The 23,583-nt window shown below is 26.2% G+C and overlaps 1 protein-coding gene across 7 annotated transcripts in view; it reads left to right on the top strand.

Annotated features, from left to right (window-relative positions):
- The first annotated feature begins 16,208 nt into the window (after positions 1 to 16,208).
- Positions 16,209 to 23,583, top strand: part of LOC122722173 — a 30,776-nt gene continuing 23,401 nt past the window's right edge. For all 7 annotated transcript variants that reach the window (XR_006349098.1, XR_006349096.1, XM_043952224.1 and 4 more), the window contains exons 1-5: positions 16,209 to 16,309; positions 16,658 to 19,554; positions 19,710 to 20,141; positions 20,212 to 20,973; positions 22,729 to 23,544. Coding sequence is in view for 5 of the 7 variants with exons in the window: in XM_043952224.1 (XP_043808159.1) it covers positions 16,744 to 19,554; positions 19,710 to 20,141; positions 20,212 to 20,973; positions 22,729 to 23,544 (4,821 nt within the window). In the remaining 2 variants the exon portion in view is untranslated. The remainder of the gene's footprint in view (positions 16,310 to 16,657; positions 19,555 to 19,709; positions 20,142 to 20,211; positions 20,974 to 22,728; positions 23,545 to 23,583) is intronic.

The following is a 23,583-nucleotide window of genomic DNA, read 5'->3' as shown; positions in this document are numbered from 1 at the left end:
AATCAAGAATACTATATTTTTATTTGTAAAATTAATTATACTTTTTCATATTCCGTCCGACAGAATTAAAAGTTAATATCAATTTAATTAACTCAAAATGACTGAGAATATTAAAAAAAATTATAAATTAAACTAAAAATAGCTATTTTTGATAAATTAAATTGATTATTATTTTAATTTTATTGTATAAATATGATAAATATGACTAATTTTTTAAATAAAGAGAACGTGATTCTTGAATTTTTAGAGGTAGTATCATTAATGCTCATAACCTATAATGATGCATAAATTATATTACCAATGCAAAAGGTGTTAGGAAGTAAGTTATCTATTTATAAAATATATCATTTAAAATTATAAATAAATTGAGTTAAAATTCAAAAATTAAACCTAACAAAATTAAAATTAATTTTGGATATTTGTTAAGAAAAAAAAGAAAATTTTAGAGTAATAATAGCTGAAATTGATAAAATTTAAATTATTTTATAATTATATTAAAATATTAATTTAAAAGGTTGACTAAATGATGCTAAAACGTTTTTATTAGATTTAATTATTTAACTTCATAATATAATATAAATAAATTTAGATATTTAGTATGCAATAGTATTAGTTAATTATTTATAATTTAAAATATATTTTATTAAAATGTGAATAATTCAAAATTAAGTAGTAATAATTAAACACTATCATCTTCCGTCTCGAACTCATTCAAGCAGCGATAATTCTCGGATCTTAGAGCTTTTTTGGTTAATAGGACGGTTAGGGTACGATCATCAAGGAGTGAAGGCATCCGAATCAGAACTAACACCCAGAGTCTTAAGACATGTTTATTTCATACATATAAATTTTTAAAATTAATTTATTTATTTGTGTTAAAATTATTAATTTAATATATTTAAAAAATATTTAATATAAAATTGTTATAAAATATTTTGATATAAATGGGAGATTAGAGAATTAAAGGTTATGGGATTAAAATTTATATGGTAGATTATATAATATAATGGACTTTTCTTCTTTTCTTTTATGATAATGGACTCATAACTTTTTTTTCTCTTTCCTTCTTCTCTTTTTCTTTTTTTTTTTCTTATGACTATTGAATTAATTACATTTATCAATAAGAGATAATAGCAAATAATTTTAATCCATTAATATATATATTCCTACTTAAATTTATATATACCATATTATTAAATTGAAAAATTAAATTTAATGAAAATAATAGATCATCATATTAATTAGCACCATAAATTAATAGTTTAGTATAATTCAAAAAAATAATTGTACGTAAAATAATTTCTAAACTTTTTAATTTTAATAATTATATTCTAAATTTTTCTTTATAAATATACTCAAAATTATTATTTTTTTAATTTTAATATAATAGTTAAAAGACTAATATCAATTTAATTAACTCAAAATAACTTAGGTTATTAGAAAAACATAAATAAGTCATAAATTAGACCAAAAGTAGCTATTTTTGATAAATTAAATTGATTGTTATTTTAATTTTATCATATAAATTTGATAAGTATGACTAATTTTCTAGATAAAGAGAATGTGATTCTTGATTTTTTAGAGGTAGTATCATTAATACTCATAATCTATAATGATGCATAAATTATATTATCAATTCATAAAATATATCATTTAAAATTATAAATAAATTGAATTAAAATTAAAAAATTAAACCTAATAAAATTAAAACTAATTTTGGATATTTATTAAGAAAAAAAATAAAGTTTAGAGTAATAATTGATCAAATTGATAAAATTAAAATTTTTTTATAATTATATTAAAATATTAATTTAAAATATTAACTAGAAAATAATGAGATGTTTTTATTAAAATTAATTATTTAACTTAATAATATAGATAAATTTAAATAATTAGTATACGATGTATTAATTAATTTTTTATAATTTGAGATATATTTCATTAAAATGAGAATAATTCAAGATTTTTTTAAACATATTTCTAACAATATTGATCAAAATTAATAGCCGTTAACTACCATTATTGGCAAGATATTGATACCAATTTGAAACTATAAGGAAAGAGAGAAAAATTGCTGAGAGTTGATGAGAGAAGACAATTTTAGGTTTTCAACTTTTTCTCTATTATTTGACCAAGTTTTTTAATGGAAAGTAAATAGAAATTAAATGAAAGGATTAAATTATTAATCAACTAAAAAATAAGGAATGTTTTAATGAGTTTGGAAAAATATAAGATTAATTTGTAAATAATGATAATATTTAAAGATAAAATTGTAAATTTTTTTATTTTTAAAAATAATATTATAAAAAATTAATTTTTCATAATTAAAATTTTACATTTAAATTAAAATAAAAAATTTAATTATTTTGAAATAGTAATAAAATTTTAGTATAATTAACTATCAATCTCTATATTTTTAAAATCAGGCAATTAAACTTTTTTATAATTAGTTCTTCTTGAATTAAAAATTTTTCTATTCATAATTAAATATAGATAAATATTTCATTTTAAAAAAAAATTATAATTTAATCTCTGAATTTTAGTATAATTAATAAATTAATCCTTATATTTTTAAAATCGATCCTTTAAAGTCCTCTATATTTAATTCACACAAAACCACATTTATTCCATCTATTGTAAATATTAGTTTAAAGCCAATAGGTGATTAAACTCTTGAAAATAATTTTTTTTCTTAAAATACTTTTTATAAAAATTTACAATATATTTTTCTTAAAATACTTTTAAAAAATTTACAATAGCCAATTGTGTGTTTAATAAATTTTGATATGATTAACTGTGTTAATGTAGTCTTATTTAACCGTGTTCAACTTTATGTTTTGAGGACATGTTAAAATTTTTTTTGCAATACTTAGCTAGTAGAATTAATGTAATACTTAGCTATTAGAATTAATATAGGAATTAATTAATAAATTTTTTAAAATATTAGAAATGTTATAATATATTTTTTAAAATAAATATTTTTATAATATAAAAATTAAATAATAATTTCTATTTAAAAAAAAACACCTATATATTTATTTCAACATTACTTAAAATAATAGATGAAATTATCTCTGAATGTTGACTCTATTAATTAATCATTAATGTAAAAATATATAACTCACAAAATACTGATTAATGACTTGACAATCAAATATGAATAATAATTTATCGATTAACATTAATTTATTTAATATTTTAATGATCGGGATAACTTAACAATTTAATAATCAATTAACGACTTAATAATCGATCTATTAATTTAATGATTTGATGATTAATTTGATAATTATTAATTGTGTTGTATTATTTTAAATATTATTTTGTAAATGAGTTTTATTAATTAGGAAGATATTATTTTAATTTGAATTATTTAAAAATACTTGTGTGTTTTTTTTTTTTTTTTTTGACTTCTAAACTGTGCATTTCACTAGACAGATTTCTAAGCTTAGTATAATACAAGACTGATTCATATAAATATATTTGAGGTATTAACAATTAAACAACCTACACTATTAATTACATTAATTTATTATTTGTGGTTTTGGTAATAGAAGAAACACCGACAGAAAAAAACAGAGGAATCAATTGTGTGGAGCCCATATGATAATTGAGCTATAACTTCTTGACTTGCTCTTCTGCTTCAGAGTGTATTCAATTTGGCTTTAATTCTCAGTACAAGTTGGATAAGATCAGCTCAACAGCCAACTAAGTAGGGATAAATATTAATTTCAAATTGAATTAAATTAAATTAAAATCAATTAAACTAGAATAAAAATAAAATAAGAGTAGTAAATTTTATTTTAAATTATTAAATTTTAATTTTTTGTATTTATATAAAAGCTTCTAGAGTTAAATCTAGAACATCATATTTTACCTCTCTCCTTCTTTTCTCTCTTGATGCCGCCCCTTTTTCTCCATTGTTTTTCTTTTTTTTAATTATTATAATTTTATTATGGTTTTTAGAGGGTAAAATAATTATTTTTAGTTAAAAGTTAAATTAAATTGAGACTTACATATTGATAGAACCATACAAATAAAGCTCATGTACTGAAAACTCTTAACATCCATTTTGCAGAAAGACCCAATTTCAATTTGGTAGCTCCAACATTAACTTCTCTAGACAAATCCGGTCGTCCAAGCATTATCTACGTCACCGGAAGTAAAAAAAAAAAAAAAAAAAAAAAAAAAAAAAAAAAAAAAAAAAAAAAAAAAAAAAGGAGTAAGATTTACTCCCTATTGTAGTTAAGACAGTCATAGACAACCAAAATGGAGGACAGGAGATGAAGAATCAACCAAAAAATTCAAATTAATCACCATTGCCACAAGGGGAGTTCCGAATTCAATCAATACTATGCATGCATCTAAGGATTAGCGTGGATAACACCGCCACAACCAATTATTAGCCAATTAGTTAAATATGTTACCTTTGAAAATATATATACTTACAAGTGGAGAGGGCAATTTATTGTCGAATTAAGAAAAGATATTCTCGGACTCGAAAGAGGCAAAGAAGATCTCCTATTAAAACAAAAAAAAAACAAACTCGATTAAACTAAAAAGAAAAACTACACCACCACAACCAAGAGAAATTTAATTGATTTAGTTTGTGAAGTTGAGGATTAGGGATGGCAGGCGGGCGGGTTTTCACAGGTACCCGATCCGCCCAAACCCTATTAAGACGGATTTGGGTATTTACAAAACGGATTTGGGCGGATTCGGGTTTGAAAAATTTTACCCGTCTCGGATTCGGGTAGTGTTCGGGATTAGGTGATCGGATACCCGTTACCCGAACTCGTTTAGCTATACTAACCCTAATTCCTTATCCCAAATTCATTTTCTCATTTTACTCGAGCTTCTCTCTCTCGGCGTCTCTCTCCCCCCTTCCCTTCCCATAATTTCCCATCGACGCCTCTCCCCCACTTCACTGACGACTGCCGACAGCTCAATCGGCACCGACGACATCTGCTTCCTCTCCCCAGTCAGCGATATCTCCTTCTCTCTCCAGTCGGAGATATCTCCCACTTCCCAGTCAACGCATCTCTCCCCCACTTCACTTGACGAGTGCCGGCAGTTCAGTCGGCACCGGCAACGTCTCCTTTCTCTCTCCAGTTGACGATAAATCTTCTCTCTCTCCGGTCAGCGATATCTCCTTCTCTCTCTCCAGTGTGGCGACATCTCCCACTTCCCAGTCGGAGACAACTCTTTAAGTTGTGAGGTTATATACTTTAATTCTCTTAATCTTATTTCTATTTTCTGTTAATTTCTGATTTTGAGGAATACCACTTCCATTGTTATTTTCTTGAGAATTCAAGAGATCTATTGAATCTCTTGGAAAAACAACATACAGTTAATTAATTTAATTAAATCTGTAATTATTTAATTGAATTAATAACAAGTAGTAATTAACATATTAGTTTATGTTAAGAAATTGATAGATTTTATTTAAATAAATCGCGTATTTTTATTGATCAAGTTTGAGTTCTTCTCTCTTAATGCAGTTGACTAATTAAATCTATACGTGTGTTGGGGTTGTTAATTAATTAGGAATTAATTTAAATGCGAAGCGGATTAATTTATTCATAAAAAAGAATTGGTGAGATTTGTGTATTTAACTACTATAACCAAAAAATAGTTAATAATATGAATTATTTTTCTAACTAATGGTAGACTGCAAAACACCTCAATTTGATTACTTTCAGCAGAAAGTTTTAATTAATTATTTGTTTCTCAATTTTCAATTGCATTATTTTTTTTTCTTTTAAGTTTATTTTTATTGGCTTGTCCAAGGCAAAATCATTTTCATAAAAAATTTTCTTCTTCTTATTTTTTTGTATTAAACCATTCTTCTATTCCAATTGATCATCTAAATTAAACAGAATTAAGATTTCTGTGGGATCGATACTCACTTACCTCATCTACAAGTTCTTATCAATCAAGAAAAGACTCTGACAAGACAGAATGGTGTTCCTCACTGCCTTGCTGATATCCATCTTTTGAAGGGACGCAACCTTCGTCAAAAGGAAAGCTAAAGCCTTGTCCTTATCCCTCCTCAACTAGACCTGATCCTTCCTCAGTTCCACCCACAGGTTTCAGTTCGTGTTGAGGCGCCCAAAACCCCTAGACGTCAGATGTTGGAGGACAAAAAACTTATTTTTTTTTACCAGTTTAATGAAGAAGATATCCGGTCGAACATCATCTGGCATTTGCGTCGAATAAAAAATCAGAAACCTACATTTTTGTGGGTACCCAACTAGTACAAAAGATAGACGAACCGAAAAGCCACCAAGATTCTCCAACTATTAGAATGCAACTACGCAACTGAAAGCTTATGGAACCGTAAGACATCAACAAAAAATGGATCTATGGAAAATCGAAGACTCGCCTTTAACTACTCCTCGAAGACCATAATAGTATCCTCTTCAGGAATCAAGTCATTCACACAAACGCATGTTGTAATGGTCAGCTGCCTGCTTGGAGCTTCCGTCCCACAGTCCGATTATAGAAAATTGGAATTGTATATAATAGTTAGCACGAAACTACTAAACAACTTGGGTTAATTATTTTGGGTCAAGTGAAAAGTGGATCCAAAAGTTATTTGAGCCGGTTTGGGCCCGACTATTTCAACCGGTTGATGATTTATCAAATTAAGCAGAGGATAGCAATAATCTTTCAAAAGAATCTCTCGGTGACAACATACTACACTAAATTAAAACAAATATTGGATGAATTATCAAATATTGTGCCGGTAGCTCCTTTCTTGAATTTCTCTTTCTTTTCCACTTCTACTCTCTAGCTATCTCCTTTCCTTTTGATGTTCCTTCACCTAGGTAAATTTATATCTTAGGGAAGGATTTGAAGAAATTGAAAATTAAAACTTTATAATTCAAATTCATGCATAAAGAAACGAGAAGATGCTATTTCCTGCATATTTCTAAACTCACCTATGATTTTCAAGCTTGGTGCATATGGAATCCTAAACTTTTCTTTTTCAATTGTTTCAATATATGGCTCTTTCTTTAACTCTTGATCTTAGGGTGAATTTTTGTTTAAAAAAAAAGTTGATTTGGTGAGAGTTTGGCTTGGATATGATGGAAGAAAGACAAAACAAGATTTTGGTTTTTCAATGGTGTAAGCTACGACCATAAGGTGGGTTGAAGAAGACAACCCATCTTTCATTTGCTTTGTCATTTCTTTCATGCATAGCTAGGTGACACATGGAGGGTTTAGGTGAAGAGGTAAAAAATATGAAGGACTAAACTAAATTTTATCTTTAAACTTTCCATATTCACACTTTAACCTACTAAACTCTTTACCATGTTTCAATTTAGTTTTCAAACTTTCGATGTTCATAGATTGACCTACTAAATTATTTTTTAGTCTTTAGAAGTCCTTTTCACTTAAGTAAGTATGACGGATTTTAATAAACACCTCAAACAAGTACGTCAAGAAAACCTTAAGCACCTTCTGAAAGTGACTCGTTTCCGACTCGCTAATCATACTGTCTACTTTATTTATGAATATGTCTGTTTCTTTATTTGAGTTTTCTATAATTCAATTATTAGCAGTTTAGAGTTATGATAGCACTTCCCCTAAATAGCTCGGGGTAAGCTAGCACCTCCCCTAATGCCACTTGCTCTAATAGTGAAATAGCCTAACCCATACCTGGTGATGTCACTGCTCTAATTATGGGACTCGTTTCCGACTCGCTAATCATACTGTCTACTTTATTTCTGAATATATATGTTTCTTTATTTGAGTTTTCTATGATTCAGTTATTAGACGTTTAGAGTTATGATAGCACTTCCGTTAAATAACCCGGGGTAAGCTAGTACCTCTCCCTAATGCCACTTGCTCCAATAGTGAAATAACTTAACCCATACCTAGTGATGTCACTACTCTAACTATGAGTTTAAAGATATTACAAGAGTCCACTGTATCTCTATTACGCCTGTAATCGCGGAATTACCGACCTATTCGCTGACAATATCTCTTATCAAGCAGCCGGCCACATCGTCGCTAGATTATCAGGAAAATGTTATATTTATCTCTATTTTCTTACAGTATAAAAGGAGAAAAATCACAGAAAAGATAAGCTATTATCTCATACTACTCAAGTTCTAAACAATTCATTATACTCACTTTATCATCCAATATACTAACTTGAGTATCAGAGTGGCTGTCATGGGCACCCACCATCTCACGCTCTCTTTCCTGCAGGTCTAACTAATCATAGTACAACTCTATTTTTTAACCTCATCAACTCTATATTTTTTAGTTAGTAAATAATTTAAGTTTTAAAATTTTATTTAGTTAACTATTAATCGAAAAAATTAATTTGAATTGAAAAAAATAAATTATTATAAATATTAAAACTATAAAAAAAATAAAATTATTATAGTCTAACATTAACATTTAACAAAATAATTATTTTATTAATGATATGCAACTTTAAAAACTAACTTGTTTCATATTTTATATCATTATTGCATTAAGTATTTTTTTCAATCATATTAATATAAGTAATTTATTTAAGTATTTGTATTTGTATTACTTTTAATTTCATACATCTACAAATTTAATAAAGACGTATATAAATTTTTAAAATTAATTTATTTATTTGTATTAAAATTATTAATTTAATATATTTAAAAAATATTTAATATAAAATTATTATAAAATATTTTGATATAAATTAAATATTAGAGAATTAAAGGTTATGGATTTAAAATTTATATAGTAGATTATACTGCAAATTAAATATGCAATTTTTAATATAATAATTATTTTATTAATAAAATAAAAATTTAAAGGCTAAATTATTTGGTAACTAAAAAGATTGTAAGTTTTAAGTTTTTAAATATTATATACATAAAATATTGTCCATACAGTACTTCAAACGTCCGGTAAGAATAGTATATTTAATTTTTATTTTTATATATTATATATATATATTTAATAATATTATTATTATATAAAATAATACTACTCTTACCACATTTTAAAAGCGTGGCAAGAGTAATGATAATTATTAAATAAAAAATTGCTACTTAGTGATATAAAGAAATTAATTGGTTTATTTTTTAATTTTAAAAAATATATTAAAATATTTTAAATATTTTAAAAAATTTATAAATTAATTCTTTTATTAATTTTTATCATTATATATTTTACTATTTAATTTTTATAATTTTAAAAAATTTATTAATTAATTTCTTAAATTTTTAAAAAATTTACTAATTAATCTCTTTGTATTTAATTTTTTTATAATATTTAAAAAATAAAATTAACAAAAAATTTATTACAGTAGAGCCCACTGTAATAGACCTCTGCACTTGCCATAACCTTTCTTCTTTTCTTTTATGATAATGGACTCATAATTTTTTTTTCCTTCTCTTCTTTTCTTTTCCTTTTTTTTTTCTTTTGAATTTATGACTATTGAATTAATTACATTTATCAATAAGAGATAATAGCAAATAATTTTAATCCATTCGTGTTTTAATATATATATATATATATTCCTACTTAAATTTATATATATCATATTATTAAATTTAACGAAAATAATAGATCATCATATTAATTAATACCATAAATTAATAGTTTAGTATAATTCAAAAAAATAATTGGATGTAAAATAAAATTTAAACTTTTTAATTTTAATAATTATATTCTAAATTTTAATTTATAAATATACTCAAATTTAATTTTTTTTTAATTTTAATATAATAGTTAAAAGGCTAATATCAATTTAATTAACTCAAAATGATTGAGATTATTAGAAGAAAATAAATAAGTTATAAATTAGACTAAAAGTAGCTATTTTCGATAAATTAAATTAATTGTTATTTTAATTTTATCATATAGATTTTATTAGTATGTACAACAATTGTTTGCAAAAATAGTATGTATGTGTTAGCTAATCAAATTCTCACTTCTTAGAATACTTACATTACATGTATTCTCTTCTTAATCTTGACATTGTTGTCCTTGAATATTTTGGATGATGTATAGAAGAATGTTAGAGAATATTGAATTATCAACACAGAGGTGATGCCAAACACAAAAGTCATGTCAAAGATAGATCGTGAAATGGCTTCTTTACGTAAGATATTGCTTTTCTAGATAAGGAAAATGTGATTCTTGATTTTTTAGAGGTAACATCATTAATATTCATAATCTATAATGATACATAAATTATATTATCAATGCAAAAAGTGTTAGGAAGTAAGTTATCTATTCATAAAATATATCATTTAAAATTATAAATAAATTGAATCAAAATTAAAAAATTAAACCTAACAAAATTAAAACAAATTTTGGATATTTATTAAGAAAAAAAATAAAGTTTAGAGTAATAATTGTTCAAATTGGTAAAATTAAAATTTTTTTTATAATTATATTAAAATATTAATTTAAAATATTGACTAGAAAATAATGAGATGTTTCTATTAAATTTAATTATTTAACTTAATAATATAGATAAATTTAAATAATTAGTATACTATGTATTAATTAATTTTTTATAATTTGAGATATATTTCATTAAAATGAGAATAATTCAAGATTTTTTTAAACATGTTTCTAACAATATTGATCAAAATTAATAGCCGTTAACTACCAATTTGGAACTTAGGAAAGAGAGAAAAATTGCTGAGAGTTGGTGAGAGAAGACAATTTTAGGTTTTCAACTTTTTCTCTATTATTTGATCAAATTTTTTAATGGAAAGTAAATTGAAATTAAATGAAAGGATTAAATTATTAATCGAACAAAAATAAGGAATGTTTTAATGAGTTTAGAAAAATATAAGATTAATTTGTAAATAATGATAATATTTAAAGATAAAATTGTAATTTTTTTATTTTTAAAAATAATATTATCAAAAAATTAATTTTTCATAATTAAAATTTTACATTTAAATTAAAATAAAAAATTTAAATTATTTTGAAATAGTAGTAACAAAAAAAGGAGACATGCTTTTTTTTTTTTCTATTTTGAGCATAAGATAAAATAAAGAGTGGATAATAAAGATATTTTTAAAAGGATAATAAAGATATTTTTCTAAATCTTTTATGGTTTTAATTTTAAAAGGGATAATAAAGATATTTTTATATTTTTATGCGACAAATAATAAATAGAATAAATAAAATTTGGACAGACTAATTATATAAAAATTTATGTATTTAATTGTAAAAATATATGAATCAATCTATTAATTATATTAAAATTTAAGCACTAAATTATTATTTATTTTTTAAAAATGATAATAAAAATATTTTCACGCTTTCAACCGCAAGAAATCGATAGAAGGATTAAAGTTTGGATCTACTAATTATAGAAAGATTTAAATATTTAATTTAAAATATATAGAAATCAATCTGTTAGTCATATTAAATTTAAATATTAAAGTGTAATTTATTAATAATTAAAAGAAAAATATAAAATTTTAATGTAGTACTGCCCCTACATAGGACTACATGCACCGGCATCCATTTTTTATTATTCATAATAAAAGCATATCTATCAATCCAATTATACGCAATCAATCATTCACTGAAAATTAATCATAGTAAATATATTTGTTATTCACTCTCAGTCAGTCTGCAATTTAGGAATAACTCCACGTATTTATTATAATTATATTATGCACTATAAAAGTGCGTCACATCACAATGGGTAAAAGTCCTTTTTCATAATTGGGTAAAATTTTTTCTACAATAAAAAAGCTCCTCACTATAATAGACAAAATTTTATTTTCAACTAAATAAAGTCAAATAATCTATTAACTATACTTTTAAGACTCTTTCATTCTTATTTAATTTTAGGAATAATACATGAATAAAAAATCTATCCTTTATAATTTTCTATCCGTAAAGAAATATATCTTTCACAAAAGAGTATCTTATAACTCTATCTCATTAGAGTTATAAGTAAGAAATATCACAATAATAAAATCAATCTAAAAATTAAAAATAAATAAATAAATATTATAATTAATTCAAAAAAATTAAGAAAAATAATAAAAAACTTAAACTTTATATATCTTGTAATTATACCCTAATTTTTGTAATAATTATATTTTGCCGTGAATGGGGTAATTAAAGGCTGTTAATTGTAATTTTATTTACTGCTCTTTGAATAACGATGGAGAAATCTTGCTCAATGCTCTCTAAAAACAAAAATTCTGCTCTTTTTTTTTTCTCAAAAAACTATCCTTTATCCAAACAGTTTGATGGAAAAATAAAAAGTTTGCCCTTAATTTATTTTTCTAATAGACTATTTTGTCGTGGATATCGGACTACCTCCTGTATATCTCAGATGACCTCCTGTATTTGTGTGGAATAAAAAAAGCATCTATCGTGAAATATGAAAATATTCAGGTATTTAAATTCTTATAGAACATACTGCAATTCTATATAATTTTTAAATTTTGAATTATATGTATGGTTGGCAGAAAATAAGTTATTATAAATGAACTATGTGATATAAGATCAATATTTAATTGTATAATTTAATTATTTTAATCATGAAAAATTTATGATTTTCCAACAAAAATATATTAAAACTGAGAAAGCTTAAATTTTTTTGCTATTATAATTATTATTTGTAATTTACATAGCCTTCACCATTAGGCTACAAACAATAAGATGCAAATAATTATTGTAAGAGCGGTAAAATTAGCCTTTATAATCTTTACAACTAAAGTGATTGTTTGTAGAAAATAAAGCTGTTTATAATAATTGAGTTTTATCTATTTTTCTTTTCTTTTAAAAAAACGGCATACCATTTTTTGTTAAAAAGAAAGTTATGTTGAATTTGCTTCACTATAATTAGGGCAAGAAGATGGTGACAAAAAAGTAAAAACCAATCGTTATTAAAATATAGCTTTCGTTAAATCATAAAAAGTAAATTATAATTTATTAGCGATATTTAACGGTATTAGTAAAAAAATTATTAATCAAATAAAATTTAATAGAATAAATTTAAAAATATAAGAATTAAAAAATTATTTTATTAATCATACAAAACTTAATAGAATAAATTTAAAAATACAAGAATTAAAATATAAGTTTCATTAAATAATAATAAGTAAATTATAATTTATCAGTGAAATTTAATGGTATTAATGAAAAATCTCACTTTGTTAAGTGCATGAAAGTACAAGATAATTTTATTATAAATTAAAATGTAGAATTTTATTTTCAAACCACAAAACAGTTTTTTATAATTATCCCTAAAAAAAATATTAGCAACAGTCACTTATGTAATTATTTACCGCTTTCCATTTTATTGGTTGAAATATATTTATTATTATTTTTTCTCAACTCAATTAATTATTAATTATTATACATTTCAACTAATAAGAGATAGAATGTTGAACAATCACCTTAATTGACTAGAGCTGAATATTCAGTTAGTTTACTTTAAAATTAAACTGAATTAAAAAAATTGAATCGAATTATTAAAATTTTATAAATCGAATCAAACTAATCAAAATAAATAACTGAATTGAATCAAATTAAACTTTTTTTGTTCAATTCAGTTTGATTATTCGGTCTCTTCATTGAACTGAAATAATCGTACTTAAGAAATTATCAAATTCAGAAAATGCAACCAGCAACTAACAAATCAAATATAAAATTTCAAAGATCTAAATAATTACAAATTAAGAATTACAAATGTTCATTTTTGTTACAAATGTAATAAAAATTCAATAAATTTATTATAAATCAAGATCACAAGAACTCAGATTCAAAATTACATATGAAGATGAATGAAGAATTAAAAGAGTGCGACAATAATAGCAAAATAAAGGATAAGGGGATATGAAGATGAATGAAGGACCAAAAGAGTGCGACAATGATAGCAAAATGAAGGATAAGGGGAGAACAGGATGAATTTGCGTCTGGCTTTGAAACCCCTGATAAAACAACGTTGGTCAAGAGGAGAGTAACAAATGAGGGAGAGCAGCGGGCAAGGACAATAGAAAAGAGCGACGGTCTAGAGGGAGAGAGGCAGTGAGAGGGAGAGTGATGGTGAGAGGGAGAGAGGCGACAAAGGAAGAAAAATATTAAGTTATCAGAGATCGAGAATTTAGAGAAGAGAAAAAAGAGAAAGACGATGAAAATAAAAATATAGTTCGGATCATTCCAATTAAAATAAATGGTTAAAATCCTCCGATATTAAGTTAATGAAAAAAATAAAAGATACATTACAATCCTAAGCATCAAAGATTTCATAAAAGTCAAGATCTTTGAATGTCTAAAATGAACATTTTCCACCACACTATATACTTATCAATTATAAAGACATATAAGAGTATATAATAGAGTGATTTGGTTCAGTTAAAATGAATTTTCATTTTTCAAAATTGAATCAAACTGGTTTAATTTATTTTTTTAAAAGTAAAGGGAACCAAATTTTTAATAAATCAAATTAAAAATTTATTTCGATTCGATATGTTATTTCGATTAAAATTTAATTCCGCTCACTCTCGCTAGCATTTCTCGATAATAGTCTTTTATTTTTTTATGAGATATTACTGATGTGTCTATCATACTTTATATTAGTTATTTTTTTTCATTTTTATTTTTTCAATCCTATAATTTTTATTTATATTTTTTTTAGCTATTGTAAAATTATTGTTATTTTTTTATTATAATAATATATTTATTAACTATTATAGATCTATTTAATTTTATTTTATTTTTTAAAAAATTTTCAAAATTATTTTTTAATATTTAATTAAATTAATATTTTTAAAATAGATATAATTAAAAAAATTGATAAAAATATTTTTTTTAATATGCCTGACAAAATAAATAGGAAGTATTTTTTTTTTCTTATGTATCTTGCATCAGTTAAGGGCTTTGCTGATGTGGTAGTCAACCTCTTTTCAAAAGAGCATTTTACTTTTTTACTAGTTTACCTTAGATTTGTCCAAGTTTTTTTTTGTTGGAAGATTTATCCAAATTTAATAAACTTTCATAGGAGTATGAATTAATTATGTTTATATAGCCTTAATTGTGTTTAACTTTCTGTTCAGAGAATATTTTAAATTTTTTTATATTTAACGATTAAAATTAATTAATAAATATTTTAAAATATTAAAAATATTATAATATATTTTTTAAAATAAATATTTTTATAATATAAAAATTAAATAATAATTTCTATTTAAAAATTTACCAATATATTATTTTAATATTAATGTAGGAGAATATAAATTATGAAATGTTGATTAAATGATTAACCGATTGAGGATTTAATAACAGACTTATTAATCTGATGACCTGACAATTGATTTGATGATCATTCAATGAAATGTATTATTTTGTAAGTGAAATTTATTAATTAGGATGATATTATTTTAATTTGAGTTATTTAAAAATACTGTGCATTGGACGAGATAAGTTTCAAGGCTTAATATAAATACCTTTAATACAAGACTGATTCATATAAATACCTACTCTATTAATTACATTAATTTATTGTTTGTGGTAATAGAAGAAACACCCACAGAAAAAAACATAGGACCCATTTTTTTCCATGGAAAAGGACTGAGGAAACAATTGGGTGGAGCCCATATGATAATTGAGCTCAGCATATTGACTATAACTTCTTGACTTAGCTCTTCTGCTTCTCACTGCATTCAATTTGGCTTTAATTCTCAGTAGAAATCAACCGATCATTTTGCTCTCTGTCCGCTCTGCATACTCCGATTGCTGTTCAACTGCTGAAGGTAACAAGTTTCTTTTAAATGAAGTACTTAATTCCATAATTTCTTTGCTAATGTTTGTCTGTTTATTCAGATTTTTTATTTATTTATTTGGTTACATTTTATGTCATTTTTTATGGTAGATTTGCAAAAAAAAAATCCTTTTGATTTTTTATTATTTCTCAGTTATTTATTTATTTTCTTTTACCTTAGATCTGTTACTGATAAAAGAGGTTCTTTTTGTGTGTCTCTCGTTATATTATGTTTTTATTTAAAAATCTGTACTCAGAAATCTTTACTCGCAAAAATTACTTTACAGTTCGGTTTTTATTTTTCATTTTTTTTTAATTATTTTCAATAGTAATCAACTGATCATATTGCTCCATCTGTCTCTCTCTTTACATGCTTTGATAATGCTAAAGGTAACAACTTTCCTTTTATTTTTTTACTACTCAGTTTCTTTGATACTTTGTTTTTTTTTTTTCATATTAATTTGCTTTGATACCGTTTCTTCAATTATGTACGTTGTCTCTCTTTAGTGGTAATCAGCTGATCATCTTGTTGGATCTGTCTCTCTTTGATTGCTAAAGGTAACAAGATCTCCTTTATTTTTATCACTCAATTCCATAGTATCTTTGTATCATTTTTAAGATAGACTTATTTTAGGATTCTTTTGCTTTTTATTTCTCAATTAAAAAAAGTGGGTTTTGCATTTGATTTTAATATTAATTTTTTTTAAAAACTTTTTTCTCAGTAAAAAAAAAAAATCCTTTCATTTGTCTCACATTATTTGTTGTTTTTATTTAAAATGTATACCTAGAAATCTCTATTCTGTCATTTTACTTACTTGTTATTTGCAAATTACTTAATAGTTTGTTTTACATTGCACATTTGATTTTGTATGACCGTTAATTGTTTATTTTCTTTGCTTATCTTAGGCAGTCAACTCTATTCATTTTCACCTCTCGTTTTATTCTAGTAACTTGTAGCTGTTATTCTCTAAAAAAAAAAAAAAAAGCAGCAAATGGAGATTGCAAAGTTAGTGGTGGGTCCCATTGTATCCAAAGTTTTCGAACGGTTGGTTAATCCTGTTGTGCGTCAGATCAAATATGTATTCAACTACAGTGCCAACATCCACAATCTCGAAGAAGAAGTTCAAAAGCTCAGTGATGCTAAACAAAGGGTTAAGCACACTGTGGAGGTGGCTGGGCGGAATCCACTAGAACAAATTGAACCTGATGTTCAGAAGTGGTTGGCTAAGGTGGATAGTGTCGCTGAAGATGCAGATAAAATTCTTCTTCAACATAAAGATGGAGGAAAAAGGAGGTGCTTCATGGGATTGTGTCCAAATTTGATCAGGCGCCACCAGATTAGTCGAAAAGCCAGTAAAGAAATACCAATCATTGTTGGAGCCCGAGAAGGGGGAAATTTTCCCAGAGTTTCCTACCGTGCTCCACCACAGGGCATAGTGGCAGTCAAAGAGTGTGAAGCCTTTGAATCAAGAACCTCTGTTGTAGATGAAATCTTGAATACTTTAAAAGATGCTGACTTCAATCTCATTGGAGTGTACGGAATGGGAGGCGTGGGTAAAACCACACTTGTGAAACACATTGCCACTCTGGTCAGGGAACTCGGAATCTTCAAATTGGTGGTTATAGCAACTGTCACCCACAGTGTGGTTTTGACAAGTGTTCAGCAAGAAATTGCAGAATGGCTAGACTTCGAACTTGGTGCAGTCTCTATTGCGGTACGAGCAGCTCGATTGAGTGAGCGAATAAAAAAGGAAGAGAAAATTCTAATAATTCTTGATGATATATGGGCAGCAATCAAACTAGATGAGATAGGAATTCCTTATGGCACTGATCATAATGGAAGCAAGATACTTATGACGTCCAGAAAGCGATCTGTATTGTCGGAAATGGGTGTACAGAGAGATTTCAGGCTTGAAGTTTTAGAGCATCAAGAGGCATGGAATCTATTTGAGAAGAAGGTGGGAGACCTTAAAGATTCCAACTTACAATCTATAGCTATGGAAGTAGCAAAGAGATGTGCAGGCTTGCCCATTTTAATTGTGACAGTAGCGACGGCATTGAAAAACAAGCAGTTGTTTGAATGGAAGGATACATTGGAAAGTCTTAAAAAATTTGATGGCAAGGGATATGAAGAGATAATTTACTCAGCCCTAGAGTTGAGTTACAACTATTTGAGAAATGAGGAGAAGTCTTTGTTCCTACTTTTAGGACAACTCCGACCTATTGTGCTCATCCAAGACTTGTTGAAATATGTAGTGGGGTTGGGCTTGTATAATGAACTCATCACAGTAGAAGCAACAAGAAATAGACTGCTTAAAGTAATAAGTGATCTAAAGCTGTCTTGTTTGTTACTTGAAGATGATGACCGTAAGCGAGTCAAATTGCATGATGTGGTTCACAACTTTGCAGCCTCATTTGCATCCAACCATCATCAAGTGCTCACTGCAGCAAATAAAATTGAGTTGAAAAAATGGCCGAACGAGGACTTCTTTGAGCAGTGCACATCAATCTCTTTGCCATATTGCAAAATCCCTAAGCTCCCTGAAGTATTTGAATGCCCAAAGCTCAAATCATTTTTGTTGTTCAATCAAGATCCCTCACTTAAAATCTCAGGGAATTTATTCAGTAAAATGAAAGAACTCAAAGTCTTGGATTTGACGGAAATAAATTTGTCACCACTGCCTTCGTCACTTCAATCTCTTGAGAACCTCCAAACATTATGTTTGGATTTCTGTGATTTGGAGGACATAGCTGCAATTGGAGAGCTAAAACAGCTACAAGTTCTCAGCTTGATGGGATCTAAAATTATTCGATTGCCGAATGAAGTAAGAAATTTGACTTGTTTGCGACTTTTGGATTTGAGTAGATGTCAAAGACTTAAAGTGATTCCGCCAAATGTCCTATCAACACTAGCCCAATTGGAGGAATTATACTTGGGGGGAAGCCTTGTGCAATGGGAGGGTGAAGGGCATGATGAAGGAAGCAACAAAGCTAACTTGTCTGAATTGAAGCTTTTGTCAAAATTGTCCACTCTAGATATACATATCATAGATGCAAATATCATGCCTAAAGATATATTTTCTGAAAAATTGGAAAGTTTTAGAGTATTCATTGGAGATGGGTGGGATTGGGCTAATGAGTATGAGACCTCAAGATCATTGAAACTCAAGCTGAATAGAAGCGCCTTGTTGGAGAGAGTAAAAGTGTTGCTGATGAAAACCGAAAGTCTATATTTGGACGACTTGAAGGGCGTGAGAAGTGTTCTCTATGAATTAGATGATCAAGGCTTTCCTGAGTTAAAGCATCTTCATGTTCAAAATAGCCTTGATATTCAATATATCATAGACTGGATGAAAATGAACTATTTCACTGCTTTTCCCAAGTTGGAGTCATTATTTCTTCACAATCTGAATAATTTGGAGAAGATTTACCGAGGGCCTTATACAGTGGGATCTTTTAGCGATTTGAGAAAATTAAGGGTAGAAAATTGTAATGCATTGAGGAGTCTCTTCTCATTTTCTATGTTTAATGTCCTTAAGAAGCTAGAAGAAGTAAATGTGAATAATTGCGAAATTATACAAGTGATAGTAGCTAAGGAAGGTGAAGATGATGAAGAATGTGAGTTGACGCAACTACGATCCTTAACGTTGGAAAATCTACCCCAAATTACAAGCTTTTGTTCCCAAGTGAAGGTGCATTCTACATCCCAACGAGCACAAAATCAAGAAATAGCTACTACGGCCTCCAATGAAATTGTATGTGAAGCTGATGCGGAAGTTCTGGTGGCACTTTTCAACGACAAGGTTTCATCCACTCTCTATTTTTGTTTTGTTAATTATCTATATTTTAGACATTAAAGAAATTTGCTTTTTAATTCTCTAATCTTCTGTTACTTTTGTCAGGCTTCCTTTTAAATGATAATATTATATTTCTCATGAAATAAAAATTGTGCCTGCAGATTCGATTTCCTAATTTGGCAGACATGAAGTTGGTTGGAATTAATGTGGAAATGATATGGCCTTGTCAACATAAAGCATTGTCTCCGAGTATTGAAAAATTAACAACATTGATTGTAGATGGGTGTGGGAATTTGAACTTTCTATTCACATCTTCTATTGTTGGAAGTCTTGCACAGCTTAAAGTGCTTGAGATATGTGACTGCAAATCTATGGAAGAAGTAATACTTGCAGCAGGAGAAGGAGAAACGATGAGCAAAATATTATTACCTAAATTAGACTCTCTAAAGCTCAAAGGTCTTCCCAAGCTTGTAAGGTTCTGCATAGCTAAGTTAATTGAATGTCCCTCCTTGAAAGTGTTGAAGATGGAGAATTGTCCTCGTTTGCAAGCATTTGTCTCCACACAAGTGAACACAGCTCTCTTCGATGAAAAGGTTCTAATCTTTATCAATCCTTCCTTCATGTCATGTTTAAAATATTTTTCTCTAATGTTTGTATTTTTAGGTTTGGTTTCCTAATTTGGAGGAATTGCATGTTGAGGACATGCATATGTTGAAGATGATATGGTGTGATAAAGTCCTAGCAGATTCCTTTGGTAGATTAAAAGTGCTAAAGGTGCTAAATGGAAAACAGCTACTGGAAATCTTTCCGTCTAAATTGTTGGAAAAGTTCTTGGTGAATCTAGAATCATTAACTGTACGACATTGTGATTCAGTGAAAGAGGTGTTTGATCTCCAAGCAATAATAAAAGAAAGAGAAGTACATGTTGTAAGGCACAGTCAATTGAGAACTTTGGAAATTCGGAATCTTCCCAACTTAATTCAAATATGGAATAGGGATCCTCATGGCATTCTCTCCTTTCATAACCTACGTGCATTGAATGCTTGGGATTGTCCAAATTTGAAAAAATTCTTCCCATTTTCAGTAGCTCAATGTCTACCGCATCTTGAATTGCTAAGCATAATTGGTTGTGGAATGGAGGAAATCGTTACTAAGGAGGAAAGAGCAGAGGCACTTGCTATTATTCCCAAGTTTGCATTTCGTGGGCTAAAGACCATGAGCCTTTGGGTATTAGATCAGTTGAAGTATTTTTACTCAGGAAAGCACACTCTAGAATGTCCACAACTAAAAGATTTAAATGTGTTTTTGTGCACAAAACTGCAAACTTTCAATTTTGAATCTCAAGAAATACAAGAAATGCTCAAGGATAAGGAAGAGGACGAACTGAAACTTCAAATTCCACAACCACTTTTCTCATTTAGAGAGGTAAGTGTCACTACTTCATTTATTTGGCTAATTTTGCATTTTAATTTAAATATTTAAATTTTGAATGAATTGATTTGATGTTTATATGTGGTTATAATTTTGCCCAATAATATTAATTTTCATTTAATCGTAATTAATTAATATATTTAATTCTAAAAATAATTAACTCGATTGTTAATTATGCTGTCCACACATCGCACCCAAGAGAGTATAAAAAATGATTAAAACTATTTAATATCTTAATTTTATAAAATATATATATAACTATTTAATTTTTAAAATCATAAAATATAATTATTTTATTTTTAAAAATTTAAAATGTGTGTAAATTGTATGCGTGTATAAAGATTAAATAATTATATTTTTATAAATTTTAGGTATTAGTATATATGATCAAAACTCAAAAAATTAGGAGAATCATAACTAAAAAGTAGAAAATTTTTTTTATTATAGTTTATTATACTAAATAGATGGAAGTGAAAGATGATACATTTTAGAAATTTTGAATTGAATTATATTAATGTTTAAAATTTTAGATTAAATTATAAAATAGCTAAGAATTTTAAATTTATTGTATTAATAAAATTTTTTTTTAAGGTTGAATATAATTATAACAAAATTTACAATTTTGAATAATTTTACTAAATTTTACTAAACAATTAAATATAAAGTTTGAAGTATAAATTTTTTAAACAATACATAAAACATACATATAAAAAAAATAAATTTCTAATAATAGATTGCATTTTTTTTCTTTTGAAAATCTCCTATTATGAGTTTGAATTTTTTGAATTCGAGAGTATAAGACTAATCTAATGAATTTTTTGAATTCGAGAGTATAAGACTAATCTAATGGATAAATAAATATATTATTTATTACTATATATTTAATTGCATGTAAATATATAACTATATTGAAATCATAATTTTGTATAGACCATGTATTTAGTACAAAAGAAAATAAGAACTAGAAAATTAATAATTATAATATTGTAAATGTTAATTTAAAGCAATACAATTCTAAATAATTATAATATATAGAACAATAAATTAATTAGAATTAGGTTTAATTGCTATTACTAATTTTGAAAGCTATTAAATTTTATTAAAAAAACTTTAGAATATATTTTAGTTAGTTTTTAAAGAAAATATTCATGTTTGTTTATTATACTTCATTGAATTATTTTATAATTTATAATCTTAAAAGTTAAGTTATTTTATTTCATTTAATACTTATAAGTTTTTAGATATTATTATTATTTTAATTTAAATTGTAAAAGTTTTAGGTTAATCTTTTTTAATATATTTTATTTCTTTTTAAAATTTATATGGTATTTGATTATAACGTTATTAATAATAGATTTTTTATTTAATAAATTAAAAAAGAGCATTTTAAAATAAAATAGCAAACCTATCTTTAATGCATGTATATATCAACGTAATCTCATTGCATAATTTATTATATTATAAAATTCTAATTCTCAATATGTTAAAATAATTTATTAATATTTTCATTGTAAGAAATTAAAAACTAAATTTTATTCCCTTACATGTAATGCTATCCTTTTCTTTTCTAAGTGCAAAAAAGACTTTAATTTTTTTAATTATACTATTTATAATATATAATTTTTTTACTACTATTATTAATTTTATTGTTGCATTTTATTATATTTTATAAAAGCTTTCGTTCTTGATTTCATCCCACTCAATTGTTTTGCCACGATCTAACTACTTTTTCTTTTCAATGATTAACAGATTATTGGCAATTTGGAGGGATTAACAATAAATGACCAGGACGCTGCAATGATACAACAAAGCCAATTTCCAATGGATCTCTTTGTCAAACTAAAATTTCTTGAGCTGCAAAGCTTTCGTTATTCTTTCTTGAATTTGCCACTTAATCTTCTTCAGAAGTTTCCAAATTTGGAAAAACTTGTTTTGAGAGGATGTTATTTCAAAGAATTACTGCAACATGGTCATGGTCATGATCCAGTTCTATCACAGATCCGATGCTTACAGCTGATTTCGATTCCTAATATTAGACATATATGGAATCAAGATTCTCCATTTTTTCAGAATCTTGAAACTCTTCAAATATGGGATTGCGATGGTTTGACTAATCTGGCACCATCCTCTGCAACTTTCCAAAATCTTAGGACTCTGAGTGTGAGGAGGTGTAATGGAATGTCAAGCTTAGTATCTTCTTCTACTGCTGAAAGTATGCACAATCTCGCCACAATGATTATAGAAGAAAGCGATACAATTGAAGAAATTGTGTCAAGCGACAAAAATAATTTCCAATCCCAAAATGAGATTATTTTGTGGAAATTAACAACTTTGAGACTTCACTGCTTAAAAAGCCTCGAAACTTTCTGTTCATCCGCACGTTGCACATTAAAATTTCCAGCTTTAGAAGTTGTAGATCTCTCACAGTGCCCTAAAATGAAGGTTTTTTCTCAAGGATCTATAAGCACACCAAGGCTAAAGAGAGTAAATTTGACACAAGAAAGAGATAAGTGGCGTTGGGTTGGGGATCTTAATTCCACTATAAAACAATTGTATGCAGATAAGGTAAGTTCATTGCTCTAGATAATAGTTAGGTACTTGAAG

Source organism: Manihot esculenta, chromosome 2 (assembly GCF_001659605.2).
Source record: "Manihot esculenta cultivar AM560-2 chromosome 2, M.esculenta_v8, whole genome shotgun sequence".
Classification (NCBI taxonomy): domain Eukaryota; kingdom Viridiplantae; phylum Streptophyta; class Magnoliopsida; order Malpighiales; family Euphorbiaceae; genus Manihot; species Manihot esculenta.
The sequence above is the reverse complement of the archived record's forward strand: the minus strand, read 5'-3'. Positions and strand labels throughout refer to the sequence as shown.